General features: G+C 37.7%; 1 protein-coding gene across 1 annotated transcript in view; it reads left to right on the top strand.

The window, feature by feature from the left end:
• Window positions 1-7147: 7147 nt before the first annotated feature.
• The window catches only part of NMNAT2 (nicotinamide nucleotide adenylyltransferase 2), a 191817-nt gene continuing 179610 nt past the window's right edge, over window positions 7148-19354 (top strand). The window contains exon 1 of the mRNA XM_027868532.1: window positions 7148-7302. Within this exon, the coding sequence (XP_027724333.1) occupies window positions 7218-7302 (85 nt within the window). The 5' untranslated portion in view covers window positions 7148-7217. The remainder of the gene's footprint in view (window positions 7303-19354) is intronic.

Below are 19354 nucleotides of genomic sequence, written 5' to 3'. Positions count from 1 at the left end.
TGAGAATGAAGCCAGCAGGTCCTTTGATGGAAACATTTCTCGTGCCACTTCTCTCTGCTTTGAATCCAATATAATTGCTACTAGTAAGGGCAGAGGAAAGAAGCAGGGAGGCTCTTATATTCCATGACTATAAATCTGAAAAATTAAGCTATTGGAATTATAGGATGAAACTAACTTCCTTGAAGTGCAAGGTATTAAAAGAGTTTGTATAGATTTTGTAAGGTACAAAAAATATGTGTATTACAATTCTGATGGCCTATATTAAAATGCTCTCTCCCTCCTAAAAAATTAATTTATAGCACATTGTTGTCTGTCCTATATTAGCGGTGAGAGTGGAGGAGTAGAGGTTGGAGGGAGATTCAGATGGAAGCTAGTAGAGAAAATGAAATCCGTGGATCATCTCCAAATCTCATTTCAGTCAATAGTTTCAACCTCCTCCCTCTACTATCCTTTTTAAAAAAATAATTATAGGATAAAATGGATAATACTCTATTGTGTTCTTTACACTGTAGGCCTTTAATAAATGTTTGTTTAATCAAATTTTTCCCTTTACCTTGTTCATTTTATTAGAAGTGTTAATGAAGTCCTCAGTTTCAAAATGGCAATGGATGCTACCCTCAACCTCTGAAAGAAACTTTAGGTGTAAGGAATGTCTGTTAAGTAGCTGGAGTTCTTTGGAGAAATTATTTTTTAAAGTCAAGGAACCTTACTTCTTCTTCTTTTTTGGATGAGGCAATGGGGTTAAGTGACTTGCCCAGGGTCACACAGCTAGTGAGTATTATGTGTCTGGGGCCGGATTTGAACTCAGGTCCTCCTGATTCCAAGGCTGGAGCTCTATCCACTGCACCACTTAGCTGCCCCTGGAAACTTGCTTCTTGCTAAAATTATCTATGGTGTGCATTTCATCTTTCACCTTGACATTCAAAAGTGTTGCCATTCCCACTGAGAACCAATATTATAAAGAGAAAAAAAAATCCCCTTTACAACTTGAATAGAAAAATTACAAATCTGAGTTATATCATGAGACTTAGCACTTGAAGGATCTAGATTTTTTCTTAAGATATTATGTATTCCAAAGGGGATAGATGGAGGTAGGTTGCCAATCATTTCAGATTTATCCTTGAAGGTGTGAAGAGACGTGGAGAAAGCAAAGAAGAAATGATTGTAATCTACAGAGAACTCCAGAAAAACTCAAGGATTTTTTTTTTCAAAGCAACATCTGTTTTCACAGAATGCTGTTAATATTAACATAAAGTAAAATAAATATTCAACATCTGACGAAGTCAGCGGATCATACATAGGCCTTTCGAGTTTCTCATGAGAGGCTCCCGGCATCACCTTGTATTCTGATTTCCTCAGACAGGAATGCCCATCTTGATTGCCCATTTGTGATGAAATGGATAATTGATCTTAAACAGAAAAAAGAGGACAAAGAAAACATGTATAGACAGTGAATAATAACAATAGCTAGCATTTCTATGACAATCTTAGGATTGCAAAACACTTTTCATGTTCTCATTTGTTCCTCACAACAGCCCTGTGAGGTGAGTGCTATTATTATCCCCTTTTTACAGATAAGGAAACTGAGGCTAAGTGACTCATCCAACATCACACTGCTAGTAAATATCTGAGGTAAGATTTAAATTCAGATTTTTCTGACTCCAGGCCAGCATTATACCCCCTGTGCTACCTAGCTGCTTAGCTGCTTGTAAAGATCATATAGTCATAGATTTAAACTTGGAAGAGACCTTAGAGGAGAGATTCATAATCTGGGGTCCATGAACTTGTTTTGATAACTATGTTTCATATCAATTGGTTTTCTTTGTAATCCTATGTATTTTATTTTAAGTATTCAAAAATATTGTTCAGAGAAGGGATCTGTTTATGGATTTCACCAGACTGACAGAGGGGTCTGTAATACACGACAAAGCTAAGAACTTCTGCCTTAGAGGTTCAGTTCCTTCACTTTACAAATAAGGAGTCTGAGATCAAAGAGATGAAATGACTTTCCCAAGGCCACTCAGGTTGTACAGGGCAGATATGAGACTTTTGATTTTAAGCCCAGCCCTTTTTCCACTGAACCATGTGCCTCATAAACACTGTCCCTTTAAATCAGACTCAGTATAGATCCATTTCCTGATACTCTGAACTCCATTTATAATACTCGACATTTATTTATTTCTTTAAATGTTGCAAAGTACTGTCCTCACAGCAACCTTGTGAAGGAAGTAATGCAAGTATCATCAGAATACCATTTTAGGGCTGAGGAAACTGAGGCTCAGAAACATTGTTACTTACTTAGTCACACCACTAAATAAGGGAGAGGGCCAAGATTGACACTTGAGCCTCTGGATGTCAGGTCTAGTGCTCTTTCCATGACAGGAAAGAGCAGGCAAAGTACACGTTTGAAATGTATCAGGAAAAGGAAATGGGGGCTGATGGAGACTGCAACATTTACTTTGTGGTGGAAATGAACTTTTAGACAATAGGAAGAAACCTAAGACATCATCTAATATGATTTCTCCATTTACAGATGAGTAATCTTGATGGCCAGAGAGATTAAGAAGTTTATCCAATTGGATACAGGGGATAAGTAGCGGAGCTGGAATTTGAACACAAGTCCTTTAATTCCCAAGTGAATACTTTTTTTTCTTATTAGCTTCTTTTCAACAAAAAGCAATCATCAAGCAACCTGGACTTTGAGTTCTTGTACTAAATTAGATTACTTGGGTTAAAATAGGCATCAAGGGAGATATATTATATATGTATATATTTTGTTGTTCAGATGTATGTATATACACACATATATCATATATATTTATATGCATAAATAGGCAGTTAGGTGGTGTGATAGTGATAGAACACTAGGCTTGAAATCAGGAAGACATGAGTTGAAATCAGGCCTCAGACACTTACTAGCTGTGTGACCCTGGGCAAGTCATTTTACCCTGTTTGCCTCAGCTTCCTCATCAATGAAATGAGCTGGAGAAGGAAATGGCAAAATATTTCAATATTTTTGCCAAGAAAACCCTAAATTGGGTCATGAAGAGTCAGACACAACTCAATAATGACAACAAATCTATGGGTGTATGTGTGTGTATATTTAGATAGATAGAGAGATTATAAAAGGGTAGATAATTTACATTTTTGTAGCTAATGAACTAATCTTAACACAAGGCTGAAGCTATGCTCTTGTTCGAAGACCTATAGCTTTATATGAAACTCTTACTACTTCTTTTCTCTTGAATACATGGAAACCATTAATTCATTGCCCAAAGTCATCAACCTGCAATATCCATTTTGCAGAGGACCAGGGTGGTAGTTGAGTGGAAACATCCTGTATAAATTGGTCAATCGTGAACACCTAAAAGTGTCACAAATAAACAACAACATGAGAGGTAGCCTGAAGGTTCTTGCATGGGCTTGATAGGATGTTGTTGTTGTGGTTTGTCCTTCATTCTCCTAGAGGACCATGACATCAGGGAAGTGATGCCATAACATGCAAGTGAATTGGATTTAAGTGAGGGAGGGCTGTGCAAAGTTACCAGCTTCATTCACTTCTCCAGAGTCATTGGGTTCAGTGGCCAGATACAGATCAGAATGACTGGAGATGGCCCTGGATGCAATGGGAGACTTTGGCTTTTTTAAGCTAAGGTCTTTAATAGGTCTCAGTTTGACTGAGGCAATGCCCATTCAGTGATTAAAGCTAGGTAAGAAAGGAGGCAAAGAATGGCCTCTTTTATTTAGTGAAAAAAAAAAATCAGTCTAGGAGGGGAAGACCCTCAGCATTTCTGGCCAAAACAGAAACAATTGCTATTTACATTCACTTTGAGCCAATTAGGGCCCAAACAATGATCAAGTAGATCTTGACTTGGGATCTATTGTTGACCAATTGATGAGAGCAGAGCAAGAGTGATTTGGGTTTATGTCCTTAAGAAAGAAATCTAGCCGGTAAATCCCAAGATATCTTGCTAACTTTTAGCAGTCAAAATTTACATTCCTTCGGGCAGAGAACCTGCAGGAAAGGAAAGAAGGAAGGAAGGAAGGAAAGAAGGAGGGAGGGAGAGAGGAAAGGAAGGAAGAAAGGAAAACTGGGCAAGTCACTTAACCTCTGTTTGCCTTAAAACACTGGAAAAGGAAATGGCAAGCCACTCCAGTTTCTTTGCTAAGAAAACCTCATGGACAGTTTTGGTGTGCTATGGTCCACAGGGTCACAAAGAGCAGGACATGACTGAAGAAAAATTATTAGGAATTGTTTCCTTATACCAAGCTTAAATTGATCTCTTCCTAACTGCTCATCTCTGCTCCCATTCCACCTACAGTAGTCCTTTCCCCTGGGGTCAAGTAGAATGGCTCTAACTCTTCTGGGACATAACAGCCCTCTAAAAACCTCTGGAAGATTATTACAAGCTCCCAAAACATTCTTTTCTTCAAGATAAATATCAGACTATAAACCTTGAACCCTATCTTCCTCTTGTCTCTTCCTCCCTTCCCCCATCACCATATCTAGTTTTGTATTTATTGAATGCTCTGACTTTCTCTGTAATCTTGCTTCTGTTTTCATCATTTGGCTTTCTTCAAAGTTAGCAGTGGTCTATCTCTCTCCTGCTGGATGTGCCCTCATCACTGAGGTTTTGTGACCCTGCTGTCTCCTGGTCCTCCTCCACAGAGAGAATGCTCCTTTTTTGCCTCCTTTGCCAGCTCTTCAAACAGGTCTTCAACAAGATGACAGATGATGGTGGGCACATCAGAATTCTAATAAATTTTAATTTATTCAATTAATTTCCCTTTCAATTCAACAAACATTTACTAAATTGGTAATTTAAAGGGAGGGCCTACTGGGCCAAAAATATTGTGGCTTTAGAAGATAAAAAGGGAGTCATTATTCAAGAAGAGGAAATCCTACACAAGTTTGCCAATGCTCATTGCCATTGGATGTATTTTTTCTTCCCACACTGGCTAGGGACCCATGAAAAACTGTATGTTGTTGTTCAGTTGTGTCAGACTTTTCATGATTTCATTTGAGGTTTTCTTGACAAAGATATTGGAGTGGTTTGCCATTTCCTTCTCCAGCTTATTTGACAGGTGAGGAAAATGAGTCAAACAGGGTTAAGTGACTTGTCCAGGGTCACACAACTAGTAAGTGTCTTAGGCCAGATTTGAACTCATGAATATGACTCTTCCTGACTCCAGGCCTGGCACTCTATCCACTGAGTGACCTAGCTGCCAAAGCTCATTGCCATTTTATGTATTTTTTTCTTCCTGTACTGGCGAGGGACTCATGAAAAATTGTATAGCCCGAGACATTTTCAATCAATCTTTTGTTGAGCAATTGCTAAGTGAAAGGTACTATTTTTTAAATTAAGACAATGTACAAAGTCACCTTAATGTCTAATCACTTTAAAGATTATATCTTAACTGGTTTATACCATGCTCCTTCTCCTCTTCTTTTTTTTTTTTAATGGAACAACTAGACAAGGCAAGACCACTCTAGTAATCTGCTCCTAAAAAATCTACCAACAGAGGCTATCTTTATGTAAACTCAAGGTAGGACCTGAAACCTTTTAATCACCTACTCCAATTCTTATATTATCTTGTATGTATTGCATATGTTTATTTGATCAATTTGCTCAAGGAGGACAGAAGGAAATTAGCATTTATTAACAACCTACTATGTGCCATGCACTGTGCTAAGCACTTTACAGTTACTATCTCTTACCTTCACAGCAACCTTGAGGGGCAGGTGCTATTTTTACTTCCATTTTATAGTTGAGGAAACTGAGGCAGAGGTTGTGACTCAGGATTATACAGCAAGTAATTGTCTAAGGACTTAGCTGCCTCAGACAGCTATCCCTGTAGGTGTTGGTTTGACATTTGAATTGGACTAAATGGAAAGGAATGGGAAAAAAAAAACATTTATATAGCTCCTACTATGTACCAGGTACTGTGCTAAGTGCTTTACAAATATTACATCATTTGATCCTCATACAACCCTGCAAGAAAGGTACTGTTATGTCACTAGTAGACTTTTTGTCTAAGAAATTTTGTAGCCCAGGAAATGAAAGTGTTTTCATTTTGGTTCTCATTGTGAAGAATCAGTCTCTGTCTCTCTGTCTCTCTCTGTCTCTTTCTCTGTCTCTGTCTCTGTCTCTGTCTCTCTCTCTCTCTCTCTCTCTTTCTCTCTCTCTCTCTCTCTCTCTCTCTCTGGAATAACTTTGGCTTCTGGTGATGGAGCAGGTCCCAGTGTACTGGAAAGAGTGCTGACCATGGGGTCAGAAAATCCAAATTCAGGTCCTGGCCCAAGCACTTTTTAATTCACTTGAACACGTTATTTAGACTTATCTCACCTGTAAAAGGGACTTGATAATAACACATCACAGGGTTGTTTTGAGGAAAGGCTTTTAAAAAGACAACTCTAAAGTTCTATGGAAATGTGGGTTATTATTAATTCAGCCTTGGCAACATTGCTCCAGGCTGATAGCGTAGCTTCAAGCCATAACAAGGAACAGTATATTGTTGGGGAAGAAATCTTGTCCCATCCCCACCTTTCCCCAACCCTCCAATCCCCTAGCAACAACTAGGTCATTGGTACAGCTTCAGAGGTTTAAGTGGAAGAGTCTTAAAGAGGAACTCACCATTGTCGACAGGATAAGAGGCAAGAAGTAGATATGGGTGCTGTATAATAGCTTAGAATCATCGGGGAGAAGGAAAAGAGCGGAACCAAGGAAGAGTTATCTATAATATGAACAATGATACAAAACCATTTGAAATGCAATAGAGAAAGAAGATTCTTGAATTAAAATCTTTTTTTTTTTTTTGTATTATGATTGACAGAGAAAGCAGGGACATGGAGAACAATCTGGGGGTTGGGAGTAAAATCAAATAGATGCAGGCATAAAATAAAGTCCACATCGTTACTCTAGCGTTCACAGGATTCTTGCCCTACTTCATGTCTAGTAGAAGAATCATTGAAGAAAAAAAGAACAAGAGAGAGAAAAGGGGCAGGAAAGGGAAAAGCAGGGGAGAGAGAGAGGAAGTCAATTCAACTTCCGATCTTCCCGGTGCGGTAAGCGTTAAGGGGAGGAGAAGGATGACGCGGTTTGCGTCTGGAGCAGCTCCTTGGAGTCCACGGCATCCACAGCCTGAACCTCGCCTTCCTTTCTCCCTCTGCAGACACACCGAGACACAAAAGCCAGTGCGAGAGACCCAGAAACATCATGACCGAAACCACCAAGACCCACGTTATCCTTCTGGCTTGTGGCAGCTTCAATCCCATCACCAAGGGGCACATTCAGATGTTCGGTAAGTCTTCCTGCCCACCCCCACCCCGAACGGTTTCCTCTCATCCCCACACCTGTGTTTTCCAATGCGATTGAATTTGCTGGCGTGTATTCCATTAGGGTGGGCGCCACTGGTTGCCCTGCTTCTCGGGAGAAAGCCACATTTATTTATTGCAGGCCACATGAATGGATACGAAGGACGCCTGCTCGAACAGCATCTGCTTGGTCTGAGCTCAGTGTAAACGAGTGGGTGGCGGGGGATGGGAGAAGTGAGGTTGGGGAAAAGATGGTTAGTTCTGGACTCGCAAATTCAGGTGGAATGGATCTATCGCAAGTTGGTTTGACTACTTGGTTCCGGGAGCCCAGGATGGCGTAGGCGTGGGACGAAGGGAAGAAAAGGGTGTGTGTGGGGGGTGCGGTGGATGGGGAGGATGTTTGTTTAGGATGTACGGAGAGAGTGAAGGAGTTAAATAATGTATTTGCACCAGGGACGAGCGGACACACACACAGAGACACACGCGCACATACATCATAGCTGCTCAGGTTATCGAGATAGGGACATCGATTGATTTAGGGGTCGATAAAAGGTGGGAACCAAACTGATGGAAGAGGAAGACTGGGATATCTAAATAACAACTGATTTGCTTGGGATTCTTGGAGGTGGGAGGTGGGAGGTGGTAGGTGGTGAGTCCTTCATTGATCCGGGTTTGGATTCTGGTACCAGCTGCATTGGAAGGGGAGGGGTAAAGGTTGGCGGTAGTGGACAGCTCCTCAGGAGCCGGTGTTAATGGGATCAGTGACGATAGTTGCGTCAGTGAAATGGGGATCTAAGGGCTGGTTTGGAGTTTTTTTTAAATGTTATTTATTTTTACTTAAAAGGTTGGGGGTGTGGATGGGGAGGGGGAGAGAAAGGCACAGAGAGAGAGAGACGGGGGGGGGGGAGAGAGAGATGCTCCATGGCTGTTTGTTTGGGGTCTGGTGTTAGTGGGAAGGAGATCTGTGTCGGTAGGGGGTCTCAATTCACTAGTAGTAGACAGAAGGCTATTTCTCTGGGCTCCTATAGAACCTGCGCGGACCACAGAAATATATGTGATTTTAGGCCCTAAGGGGGTGTCGTAGTGATCCAGCATTGCGAAGAAGTCAGGGACAGGAGTAGTGAGTGAACACTGTTCTCCCGGGAATGTAGGAGACTTAAGGAAAGGGTTTTAAAAGAACAGAAGCGTGAGAAATAAGCGTTTGAGGCCGCTGACCTGGGCTGGTTGGATGATAGTCGCTATCCAGAGGCTTGGGTGCTGAAACGGTGGGAGAGACGCAATATCGGGTCCAGGCTCATACACACGTGTTCACCACAGAGATCGGGTAGGGAGCAGTTTAATGTTAGAACACGCTCGAGTGTGTATGTGTGCGTCTTAAGGGTCTTTTATAAAGATCCATATGACATCAGCAAAGACCTGGAATATGAAAATGTAATTGCTTTGTGGAAAAAGCAAAGGCTGATTCAGACCCACAGTATTCATTTAAAACAGAGAAGGGAGCTGGACAGAATGGATTAGAAAAGGATCAATGAAAAAAATTCAAAGCCAGTTTCAGCAGCGCAGATACCAGGAAAAAACATTCTTTTCTGGGTACACTATTCAAGCTTGAGTTCCTTATAGGTTCTCTCATTTTAAGTGCTTTATTAGAAAGAAATTGTAAAAACACCTGAGAAGCAAAAGGCTTCAGCAACAGGCTTTAGTGCAAGTATGAGGAGTTATGTATTAGCAAATAGTGCAAGTGGAGAGGTAAAAGGGAGGAGAGTAGGAAAGAATTACTTGTCCTTGTTTCCTTGTGTCCTGCCACTTCCTGTCAAGAAAATGCCTTTATTTAGGTTCAAATTGTGGATAATATTTATGCTATTCTTCAACAGTTGCATTTGACAAGCTTATGGGTTTTTGCATTCTTTTTGTTTAGAGAATGTGACAAATAGATTAATGGATTAAAGTATATTTACAGGAAGGTGATTTTTGCCTCATTTAAGTGTTGAGAAGGGTCAAAATGTCTGTGCTGACACTGTAACTAGGAAAGGAAGAACTATTTAACCCTCTATGATTTTACAATATGAACCCAGAAAATATTTCATAAGCACCACACTTTACAATGACTATGTACCCTTTGTCCTCAACTACTCCAACAAAAGTTGATCAAGAGGTATAAGGACACCCATGACCAAAAAAGAAAAAAGACACAATAAGGCTGTCTTTGAGATGCACCAAGTACCTCAGTCCTATAGATTGATCTGGTCCTGGACAATGTCTCAGTATTAGTTTGTAAATACAGATTATAATATTTTTTTAAATGATACTATACTTAGATTACAGAATTGCTGTGAGATCTCTTTACAGATGGCCATTTTATGAGTCCTTAGAGTTCTTACACTAAATTATCTATCTGTCTACATATATTTGTTTTTGTGGAGAGAGACAGAGAGAGAGAGAGAGAAAGAGAGACCCCTGTAAGAGAACATAGATATGAAACACAAAAGATATACTGATGAAGAGAATACCCACATTGATGAGATTGCATATCTATTGAAGTAATGAAGAAATATATATATATATACAGATATATTTGTACACACATGAATTTATAGCATATGTTCATAAATGTGTATATATCAGGTCTTCCAAGTGAATTTTAGTGAACTTTCCTTCTTTCATTTTTTTTCCTGGTACATTCTTCATCTCTCTTCCCTGACTTTCCTCACATCCTTCAACCATTCTATATTGATGAACTTCATTCTGCCCTATTGGCCAAGTAGGATGTGATTCCTTTTAGAATTTATCTTTTATAAGACAGAAGGTTTCTCCTTTCAGGGACAGAGAGCATCTTGGATGGCTTGCTCTGATTCCTTCCCTGAATAACTACATGCCAAATCCAAGGTAAAGAACCAAGGATTCTGTCATGGGGCTGCAGTATACTGGCCAAAATATCAGGTTGCAGAGATGAAGGACTTTTACACAGGGGATACTGAGCAGCTGTTCACCTCCAGAGAGGAGAAAAAAGAGGAATTGTAGTGTAGGTGGAACTAGTTAGGTACAAAGAACATGTGAAGGGAAATTTGAAGGAACAGTACTGCACTAGTTTGTCAATGGAAGATGTCAGTAATATTTGGTGCACTTCAGGTCACTCTTTTAGGTGCTATGAAGAGATACATGAAAAAGATAAGACAGTAACTCCAGTGATATTAAGGCATGTACAATGTAGTAAAGAAAACATGACAAATATATATAAGTGAAGAAAAAAATATGTATTTTAAATAAATATAAAGACGGTTGTGGGATCTGAGGGAGATATTTAAGGGTAGGCTAGAGATCCATTTTGCTAAACCCAATGGCAGTGTAATTATTGACTGACCTTGAGAACACATGATTCTACAGTCACTCTGCTTGTTTTCTGCTTCATTTGGATTTACCCTTAACAGAATAGAATGATGTTGCTCATCAATTAAAAAAGATTCTTAAATATGAATTTGCTTAAGATAATTTCCCATTCCTAGGGAAAGTAGTGTTTGCTTTATGAAGCTCTTTATGTTCTATTTTACCACTTAAAATGCATTTAAAATTTTGTTTTACAAAATCACAAAAACAATAAGCATACTAAGATACTTCTCCAACAAAGTTGCATGAAGCTTATAACTAAACAAAACAAAGCCCACTCCCACCCCCAAGGATTTAGTGCTTAGCGCATAGTAGGAACTTAATAAACATTTATTGAATGAAATGGTTTTCATTGCATTTCTCTCGTTTTTATTTCCAGCTACTCATCTTGTAGGGAATCAAAAAAGAAATGGCATTCAGATATAGAGACTATCTAAAGTTATGTTACTTTCTGTTTCTGTTAGCACTTAAATCATTTTTTATGTTTTTCAAGGGATTTGGAAGGATCTTTATAAGTTGTTCCTTCAATGTTAAGAAAAAAATATTGGTATTGTTGATTCTGTTTGTTTGGAGTTTTGTTGTTGTGTTGTTTGTTTGATTTGACAAAGGAGCAGAGTTGGAAATTAGTGCCATGGGAGCTTTAGCTACGTGGAGCTACTCATTTAAAAAGTGAAAAAAAACCCTATTATTTGATATCCATATACACATAATAGCAGCCAAGAATATTTCAATCACAACTGTATGTGTTTGTGGAAGGAACCTTCAATACACCAAGAATATTGAATTTCATGATGTCTCCTATATTAACTCAGAGTCAAATCAACTTTATAACTTAGGGAGCCTGGTGGCACTTAAATTAAAGTACTTGGTGGTTAGTAAAAGTATTATGTTGGTATAATCAACATTCTTAGTAAAATATTATATTGATATGAGTCAATATTCATTTTGTATTTGGACTGTTATACCTGTTAATTAATTCCAAACACTGAATGAAGTTAGAAGCCTAGGAGAGTCTTTTGGGGTGGGGTGGGTGAGGAGAATAGGAGTTGGGGAGGATGAAAAGAAGGAATGCTTAATTGAGTTTGATTGTGGGAAAAAAAATGGTGGAGGTAAAGGATTTGGTCAAGGTTGAAATATTTTGGATGATTTTGTGATGACCAAATTATTGACTTCACATTCCTTCTCCTCCTCCACCCCCACAATTTGAAAACATTTTTAATTTTGAGGGAAAAAAAGTTGAATTAGTTATTTTGAATAGACAAAAATATATACTGTCTCTTGTGGAAAACAATGAATGGAATTAGACACACTCTGGGGGTTTGGAAAAAAAAAACACAGTCCCAGTTGCTTACACAGTCCCAGTTGCTTAAGTCACACATGCAATAATAAGATTTATGATTAAAGAAGCTTGAATAGCTATCTATCTATATCTATATGTTTGTGTATGCCTATAAATCCCAGAAGGAGGAAAAACTCTTTCTCATCTGTTTTGTGTGTTTATTATAATATGCCAGATTCTAAGGAGAAAAAGAAATCCTAAAGTATAATAATAATTTCTTACATTCTCTAACAACAAACTTTTGCATTCATTACCTTATTTGATACTAAAAACAACCCTTTGAGACGGGACATGTAGATGATGTCATTTATCCAAAGTCACAAAGAAGTAGGAGGCAGGCTTAGAAACTAAGTTTCCTGACTCAGTGTACTCACCCAAGAAGTCTCTTTTCACCTCTCCTCTACCTCTGAATATTGAAGAGCTTTAGGAGGGAAAATGCTCTCCACTTGGGATGTGTTTATTTTGCAATTAACAAAGATAAATTCTTCAATACCTTAAAACAGAAGTATTAAACTAGCAGCCCCACAAACTCACCAACAGCCTGAATCACATTAAAATGTAACTGGAAAATATGTAACACAATAAATAAAAATATGATACAATATAACATTGATTTTTTATTTTCTAAGTCAATATATAGTCTGCAGAGGTCCATTTCTATTTGAGTTTGACATCACTTCTTTAAAGGATCTGGAAATTCATCAATGTGGGTATTCTCTCCCTGAATATAGGTCACAATCTAGTCACTCCTTTTTATCCTCTTTGTCCATGTATTCCCATACATGGAATCTTCCACACCCAACACACTGGGGTTATCCACTGGGTCTCAACATTATGTGAGTTCCAGCATGCTGGAAGAATATTGCTACAAAAAAGACAGATTTTTGTTTTACGGAAAATCTTTGACTATTAACCAAATGCTATCCAGCCTGCTCTCTTCCTTTTATTCAATCTTGAGCCTAATATGTTATTAATTTTCAGTGTCTGCTTGAGATATAAGTTCTAATGGATCAGCTTCATGGACTGACTATCCTACTGCATATCATAATCTGAACAATAGACATTTTAAACTACTAAGTTTTTCTTGTTTGGATTGTTATACCTGACTCTTGAGTGGTTGTAAGCCTCACTGCATTGCATGGCTCTGCCATGTATCTGAGCTAGATGCCATCAATATGATATGATCTTGCAAATAATAACACTTGGAGGACCTTACTATCTATAGATAATCCCTCTTCCATTTGGATTCTGTGTTGCACATCTTCCATGACAGTGTTTTTCACTTTTATAAAGCATATGTCTTTCTGCTTTATGCCCCACTTGATATCAATAATCAGAGGTTTATTAAAAAAGTAATTTCTGTTATGTCTATCAAAGAATCCTGTATGTGCCTCCTGTATGAGGCACAAGAAGCACCTTGAAGGCTATATTTTATTCTATCAAATCAAATATTTTTTAGAGTGAATGAGTAAACAATAAGCACAATGGAATCCTGTATTTTCTATTGTTCCAGTCAGTTCTGTATGTAGATAGATAGACAGATTTTGCATAATGTAGAAATGTAATTTGCAAAAGATTGCTTGATGCTTTCTAATACCTTTCTTCATCAAAGGTGTCCTTGATATGTGTGTAGATCAGAGGTGTCAAACACACAGGTAAAATTATTTGGGGGATTATTTAACAAAATAAAAAAAGGTAAATAAATAAAATAAATTAAAATAAATAAAATAATGTTAATATGTGGTTTTTAAAGTCTATATATGGCCTACAAAGATCCTTATGTCAGGTTTAGTGGCAGCCATTTCTATTTGAGCTTGATACCACTGGTGTAGATCATTCTAAAGATTTTGTAGAGATGAGAAAATGGGTCAGTGGTTAATTACTAATGTCCTTTTGATGTCTTCTTTTGGGTATAATATCATTAATGATTTCTTCGAGGGTCAATTCCTCAGTGCCCTCAGGACTGTGTTGCCTCAAACATGGACCTCCTGTGTGTTTTCTGTTCTAACCTAGTTTCTTTGTTTTCTTTAATGCCATTTCTACTTCCTCATTCAGCACATCTGGGATCAATTCTAAATTCTAAAGTATCTCTATTATCACTGATGGGGGAAAATTGAGAATGTTAGAGAAATATTGGCAGATCTCTTCATCTGTTGATGCAGGACCATACATTTAGTGTCTCTAGAAGGAACATTAGAGATCTTGTTCAATTACCTTACTTTATAGACGATGAAAATTAGGCACAGAGAATTTAAGTGACTTACCCAAGTTTTCATGGGCCAGTAAGAAGCAGAGTCAGGATTTGAACCAGGTCGTTTTTTTCATTATATCTTGCAATCTTTCTTAAATGTTCTTGGGATGAACTGATTTGAGTCTCATGACAAGCTTTATGCAAACCCATTTTCCCTTCCATTGCTTTTTACATTTTTATTAGGTGATCTTGCTCATAATTTCCATTAGTCCCTTCTATAAGATTTCACAGATGAATTTATATTTTAAACTAGTATTGACTTTGACTGCTATAATTCTTTATTTGTCAAGGATCATGTGATCATAGAATTGGAAATGAAAGGGATCTTAGGGAACATCAAGTTTGACCCCTTTCATTTTATAGGTGAAGATACTAAGACCCAATACAATGCAATATGATACAATACAATAAACATTTATTAAGTGGCTATTGTGTTCCAGGCACTGTGTTAAGCACTGAGGATACAAATAAGAAAAAATGAGCTTAAAACTTAATGAAGGCTCTTTGAGCTGCCCTCAAGGACCTTAAAATTTAACAGAGGAAGACAACACAAAAAAGGAAACCAAAAGTGGTAGGGGAGGGGGAGAAAGGTATTGGGCATCATGATGATGGAGTCAGAATGAAGGAGTATAGCTTGTGGAAAATGCAAAGGTAACTGGTGTTCTTAGCACTCTTTAAATGGTGACTTTGGGAGAAGGTTTTCCTTCATTCTCTAGGCCACCAGTCAGAGGGGCAAAGGCAACTGAGGGCATTGATGACTTGTAAGTAACAAAGCTGATGCAATCTCTGTGATGATTAGTTTCCTGGTGATGAGCTTTTCCTGAAGGGAGGCATGGAGAGGTGTGATGATGATGGAGTGAGATCCAAGGAGTGCAGCTGATGTGAAATGAAGAAAAGTTGAGTGACTTGCCTAAGGTCTCATTGATGTGTCAATGCCAGGATTCAAATTCAGGTTCTCTGATTCAAAATTCAATGCTTTTTTTTAAAGTTTTTAGGCAATTGGGGTTAAGTGACTTGCCCAGGGTCACACAGCTAGTAAGTGTCAAGTGTTGGTCTGAGGCCGGATTTGAACTCAGGTCCTCCTGACTTCAGGGCTGGTGCTCTATCCACTGCGCCACCTAGCTGCCCCTCAAAATTCAATGCTTTAATACTTGCCTACCTGAAGTGATTTTGGGGCTCTTTTGTCCTCTTCATTTTGGTGATTTATAACAGTAAATGGTGACAATATATGTCAATATTTGCTCATTTATCCATTTTTAATTTTGGGGGGAGGTATCATTAGCTTTTAAAAATAGGTCAGGTTAGAGCTGTTTTTATTGTAGATCATATATTCTTATCATCTTTACCTTTAAAACCTAGTATTGATTAGCAGATCTGGAAATAACTCATATCTATACTCAGTAATTTTCTGTGACAATTTCTTTCTTTACATGTAATACTATGAAGTTATATCCTATGCCTCATGACTTTCTTCTTGAAGAAGTATGAGGTTATGGTGTAGAACATAAACTTTTAGCCTCTTTGTTTCTTGATCCTGAATTACATTTTCTAACATAGTTTCTGCAATCCTCCCCTACACCCAGCTTTTCATTAAAGTCACCGAGTGAAGCTATTTTATACAATGTATATTAAAGTTTACATTGATTTAACTTTGAGGTCTTCATATGATGATAGGTTCATAGATATAGAGCGGGAAGAGAATTTACTTTACCTTTTACCAAGTCTTATACAGAATTGTTCTACCTCCTCTTCCTCTGAAACAGATTTTGGTTCATAAGTATCAATTATCTTCATAATTATCCTTTCGCCTATGCTCATTATGAGCACTGCCAGGTGAGATAACCAAGTATCTCATAAGATGTTGTTTCTTGTTGCCTTTGGATACATACTAAAATAGACTCTGCCATATTGTTTATTTGCCTTTCCTTGGAGAATCTATGAGCTATCCTCCAATTTAGCTATAACTTTCTTGTCTCTTCTGGTTTCTTTTGTAATTAGAATGTCAAAAATTGATGTGATTAAATTCCGTCTATGACTTTCAAGATCTTTGTCCAATGGACAACATTTTGACTACTAATGATTATGTTAATGTTTACAGATTGTCTAAAGGTTATGAGACTCTTAGCACTCTCTGCTTTCTTTTCCACTATTATGGTACCATGGCAGAATGGGGAGGCGGGGGTAATTTTGTGTTTTTATTTCATGAGTTGCTGTAGCTAAAGATTGACTACCTACTGGTCAAACTAGTTTGATTGAGATCCTTTATATATAATAAATTGGGTTCTCAGAAATGATCTGTGGCCCAACTATTTTTAAAACCTTTCTAGCACAGTAGAACCTTTGAGCACTTATACTCTGCTGACAGCCTTCAAAACTGAGCATCACCTTCATGGCATGATGAGACAGACGAGTAGGACTTTTGTGAAAGAGAAAGAGGAGCCTTTGAATTTGTTTTCCTTTGTGACTTAGAATTTAAGATGAAAACACATATGTAATATATTCCCTAAATATGGGGAAGCAGAAGGGTGTATTAGAAAGAATAGTAACCTGGAAGTCACCGAGGCTCTTCTAGTCCCTGCTCTGTCACCTTGTAAACTTGGGCAAGTCCTTTCAATTTGCCGTGCCTCAGTTCTACTTCTCTAAAATGAGGGAGTTGGACTAGATTGGAGATTCTTAAACTTTTTTGTTATGGACCCTTTTGGCAGTTCAGTGAAGCCTATATAACCCTTCTCTGAATAATGCATTTAAATGCGTAAAATAAAACACATAGAATTGCAAAGGAAATTAGGTATATTGAAATGCAATTGTAGACATATTTTAAAAAATAAGTTAATGGCTCCCACGTTAAAAACCCAAGAATTAGATGATATCTAACTTCTTTTTCAATTCTAATTTTCTTTGAATAGATTGATAATCGCCAGTATCAGTTTCTTGTTTTTAAAATATGTTTGCCAAAGGATTGGCATTTAGTTGTTAGTTTTTAAAATGTAGTTATAATTGCAGGTTAAGACTCTATCTGTAGAACAACTTAATTGGATTATAGAATGCAGAAGCAATTTGACCCATCCAGATGTGACTTGCTCTGCCTTATTTGCATCACATGATTCTACTGGCTAAAAAGCTCTCTAATTCTCTATCCGCATTTCCCCTCTATTCCTCTCCTCCAAAAAAAATAGGGTTATGTTTTCTAACCGAAGAAAGGATGCTAAGGGAATGCTTTACCTAAACTAAGAAACCCCTTGAAGGTTAGAAAAGGAAATTCTTGCAATTAAAGCTCTCAGAAGGATCCAGTTGGATTGTTCTGAGCTATGTGTCCAAGAAGGTCATAGAAATCCATTGACGTAATGGAAATTGGGCAATAAAAGAAGGAAGAAGGTTTTATCTTTATTAGTAAAAATACAGATGAGGCCCTAAAGTTGGTTACAAAGAAAATCTTGAATCTAGGTAATAGGATGCTGCTGACACAGTCCCGTAAGCAATTCTAGTAGCTGCCTCTCACCGTGGTAGCAGACGGTAAACTTTAATGGATAGGTTGAGTTCTCAGACCTCTGGCTGTGATAGATCTCCTCTGATGGAAATAGCACAAATGATGCATCTTCATTGGTGTAGGCTACAAACCCAAAGCTATCTCTCTTTAGGATGCCATGATGACTGCAAAACAAAACGAAAAACTTGGTCAATATACCAATTGTTTTGTTCATAGAAACCATTCTGACTGATTTTTATCATCCTCCATTTTCACGTCCCCCTTCTCCCACTGATTTTACGAGGTTTTTTTTGTTGTTGTTAGAATTATGAGATTATCGTTAAGAGGAAAATCCCTTCCTTTCTAAGATCATTTCTGAATCAAATAGCAGATCACAGCAAACACAATGGTGTAGAGGTCTAAAACAGCTTTCCTCCCTTTTCTTCCTCCTTCCCACATTTCATTTTTGTTGTTCACATCCTTAATGCTTGAGCTGTGTTTGGAGCTATCAGAATCAAGAGGATTATGAACTCACTGGAAAAGTTTGAATTGCTGCTTATTAGGAAAATCTTTTTTTTTTAAGTATACTAATCTTAGTGTGCTATTTCTATACAAATCTACAAAACCAGACAGGAAAAACCAACAATTTGGCTTATGGTGATGAACTGAAGAGCAATATCTGTCAGCACTTGAGTCTAGGATTCTCCATTTCACTGACATTCTCTGATATTGGAGGGGAAATGCCAAGGACAAAAGGGAAATATGTTTTATATTGCTTTATGGATTGGTGTTGCCAGAGGCTGGGAGAGCAATCTATGGATGTCTATACAAATAAAAGAGAAGTTTATATGTGTATGGGGGTGGGGGATGAAATCTTAAAATACACACACATTCACATACCTCTACTTAAGTTTAAATACTATAATCTTTATAACTCTTTCAGCCACTAATACAGTGTCCTGTATCTGGTAGGTAATCAATAAATATTTGATAATGGCATTAAATATATGCATTCAGTCGATGCTTTTAGTTGTTTTTTTTAAAGGAATTTTAGTTTGCCATGAATTGGTAATAAAAATCATAAAGAAAAAGAGAGAAGATCAAATCCTATTATAAATACGTCATAATAATGACGTTTTGTAGAAAACAAATTTCCAAAGACCCACTAATTTCAAATAATATTTAGTATAACAAAAGAAGTCACTAAGTCTCATAGGTTTTGTTGTAATTGAGCTTGGCCAATACAATGTTCATGTGTTGTTATAGAGAGTATTTGGCTTTATTTTTTGGATATCTTTAATATCCATTAAATGGCAGCTAGGTGACACAATGAATAGAGAGTTAGTCCTACAGTCAGGAAGACCTGAATTTGAATCAGGACTCAGACATTTCTTAACTGTATGACCCTGGACAAGTCTCTTAATCTCTGTTTGCCTCAGTTTCCTCAACTGTAAAATGGACATAATAATAGCACTTTATCATGTAGGGTTGTTGTGAGGATCAAAGGAGATAATATTTGCAAAACACTTAGCACAGTGCCTAGCATGCAGTAGGTGCTCCATAAATGCTTATTCCATTCTCCCTTTAAGATCATAGAAAGCC

Source organism: Vombatus ursinus, unplaced genomic scaffold (genome assembly GCF_900497805.2).
Source record: "Vombatus ursinus unplaced genomic scaffold, bare-nosed wombat genome assembly UNPS02014789.1, whole genome shotgun sequence".
Classification (NCBI taxonomy): domain Eukaryota; kingdom Metazoa; phylum Chordata; class Mammalia; order Diprotodontia; family Vombatidae; genus Vombatus; species Vombatus ursinus.
Note: the sequence above shows the minus strand (reverse complement) of the source record. Positions and strands in the feature narration are given on the sequence as shown.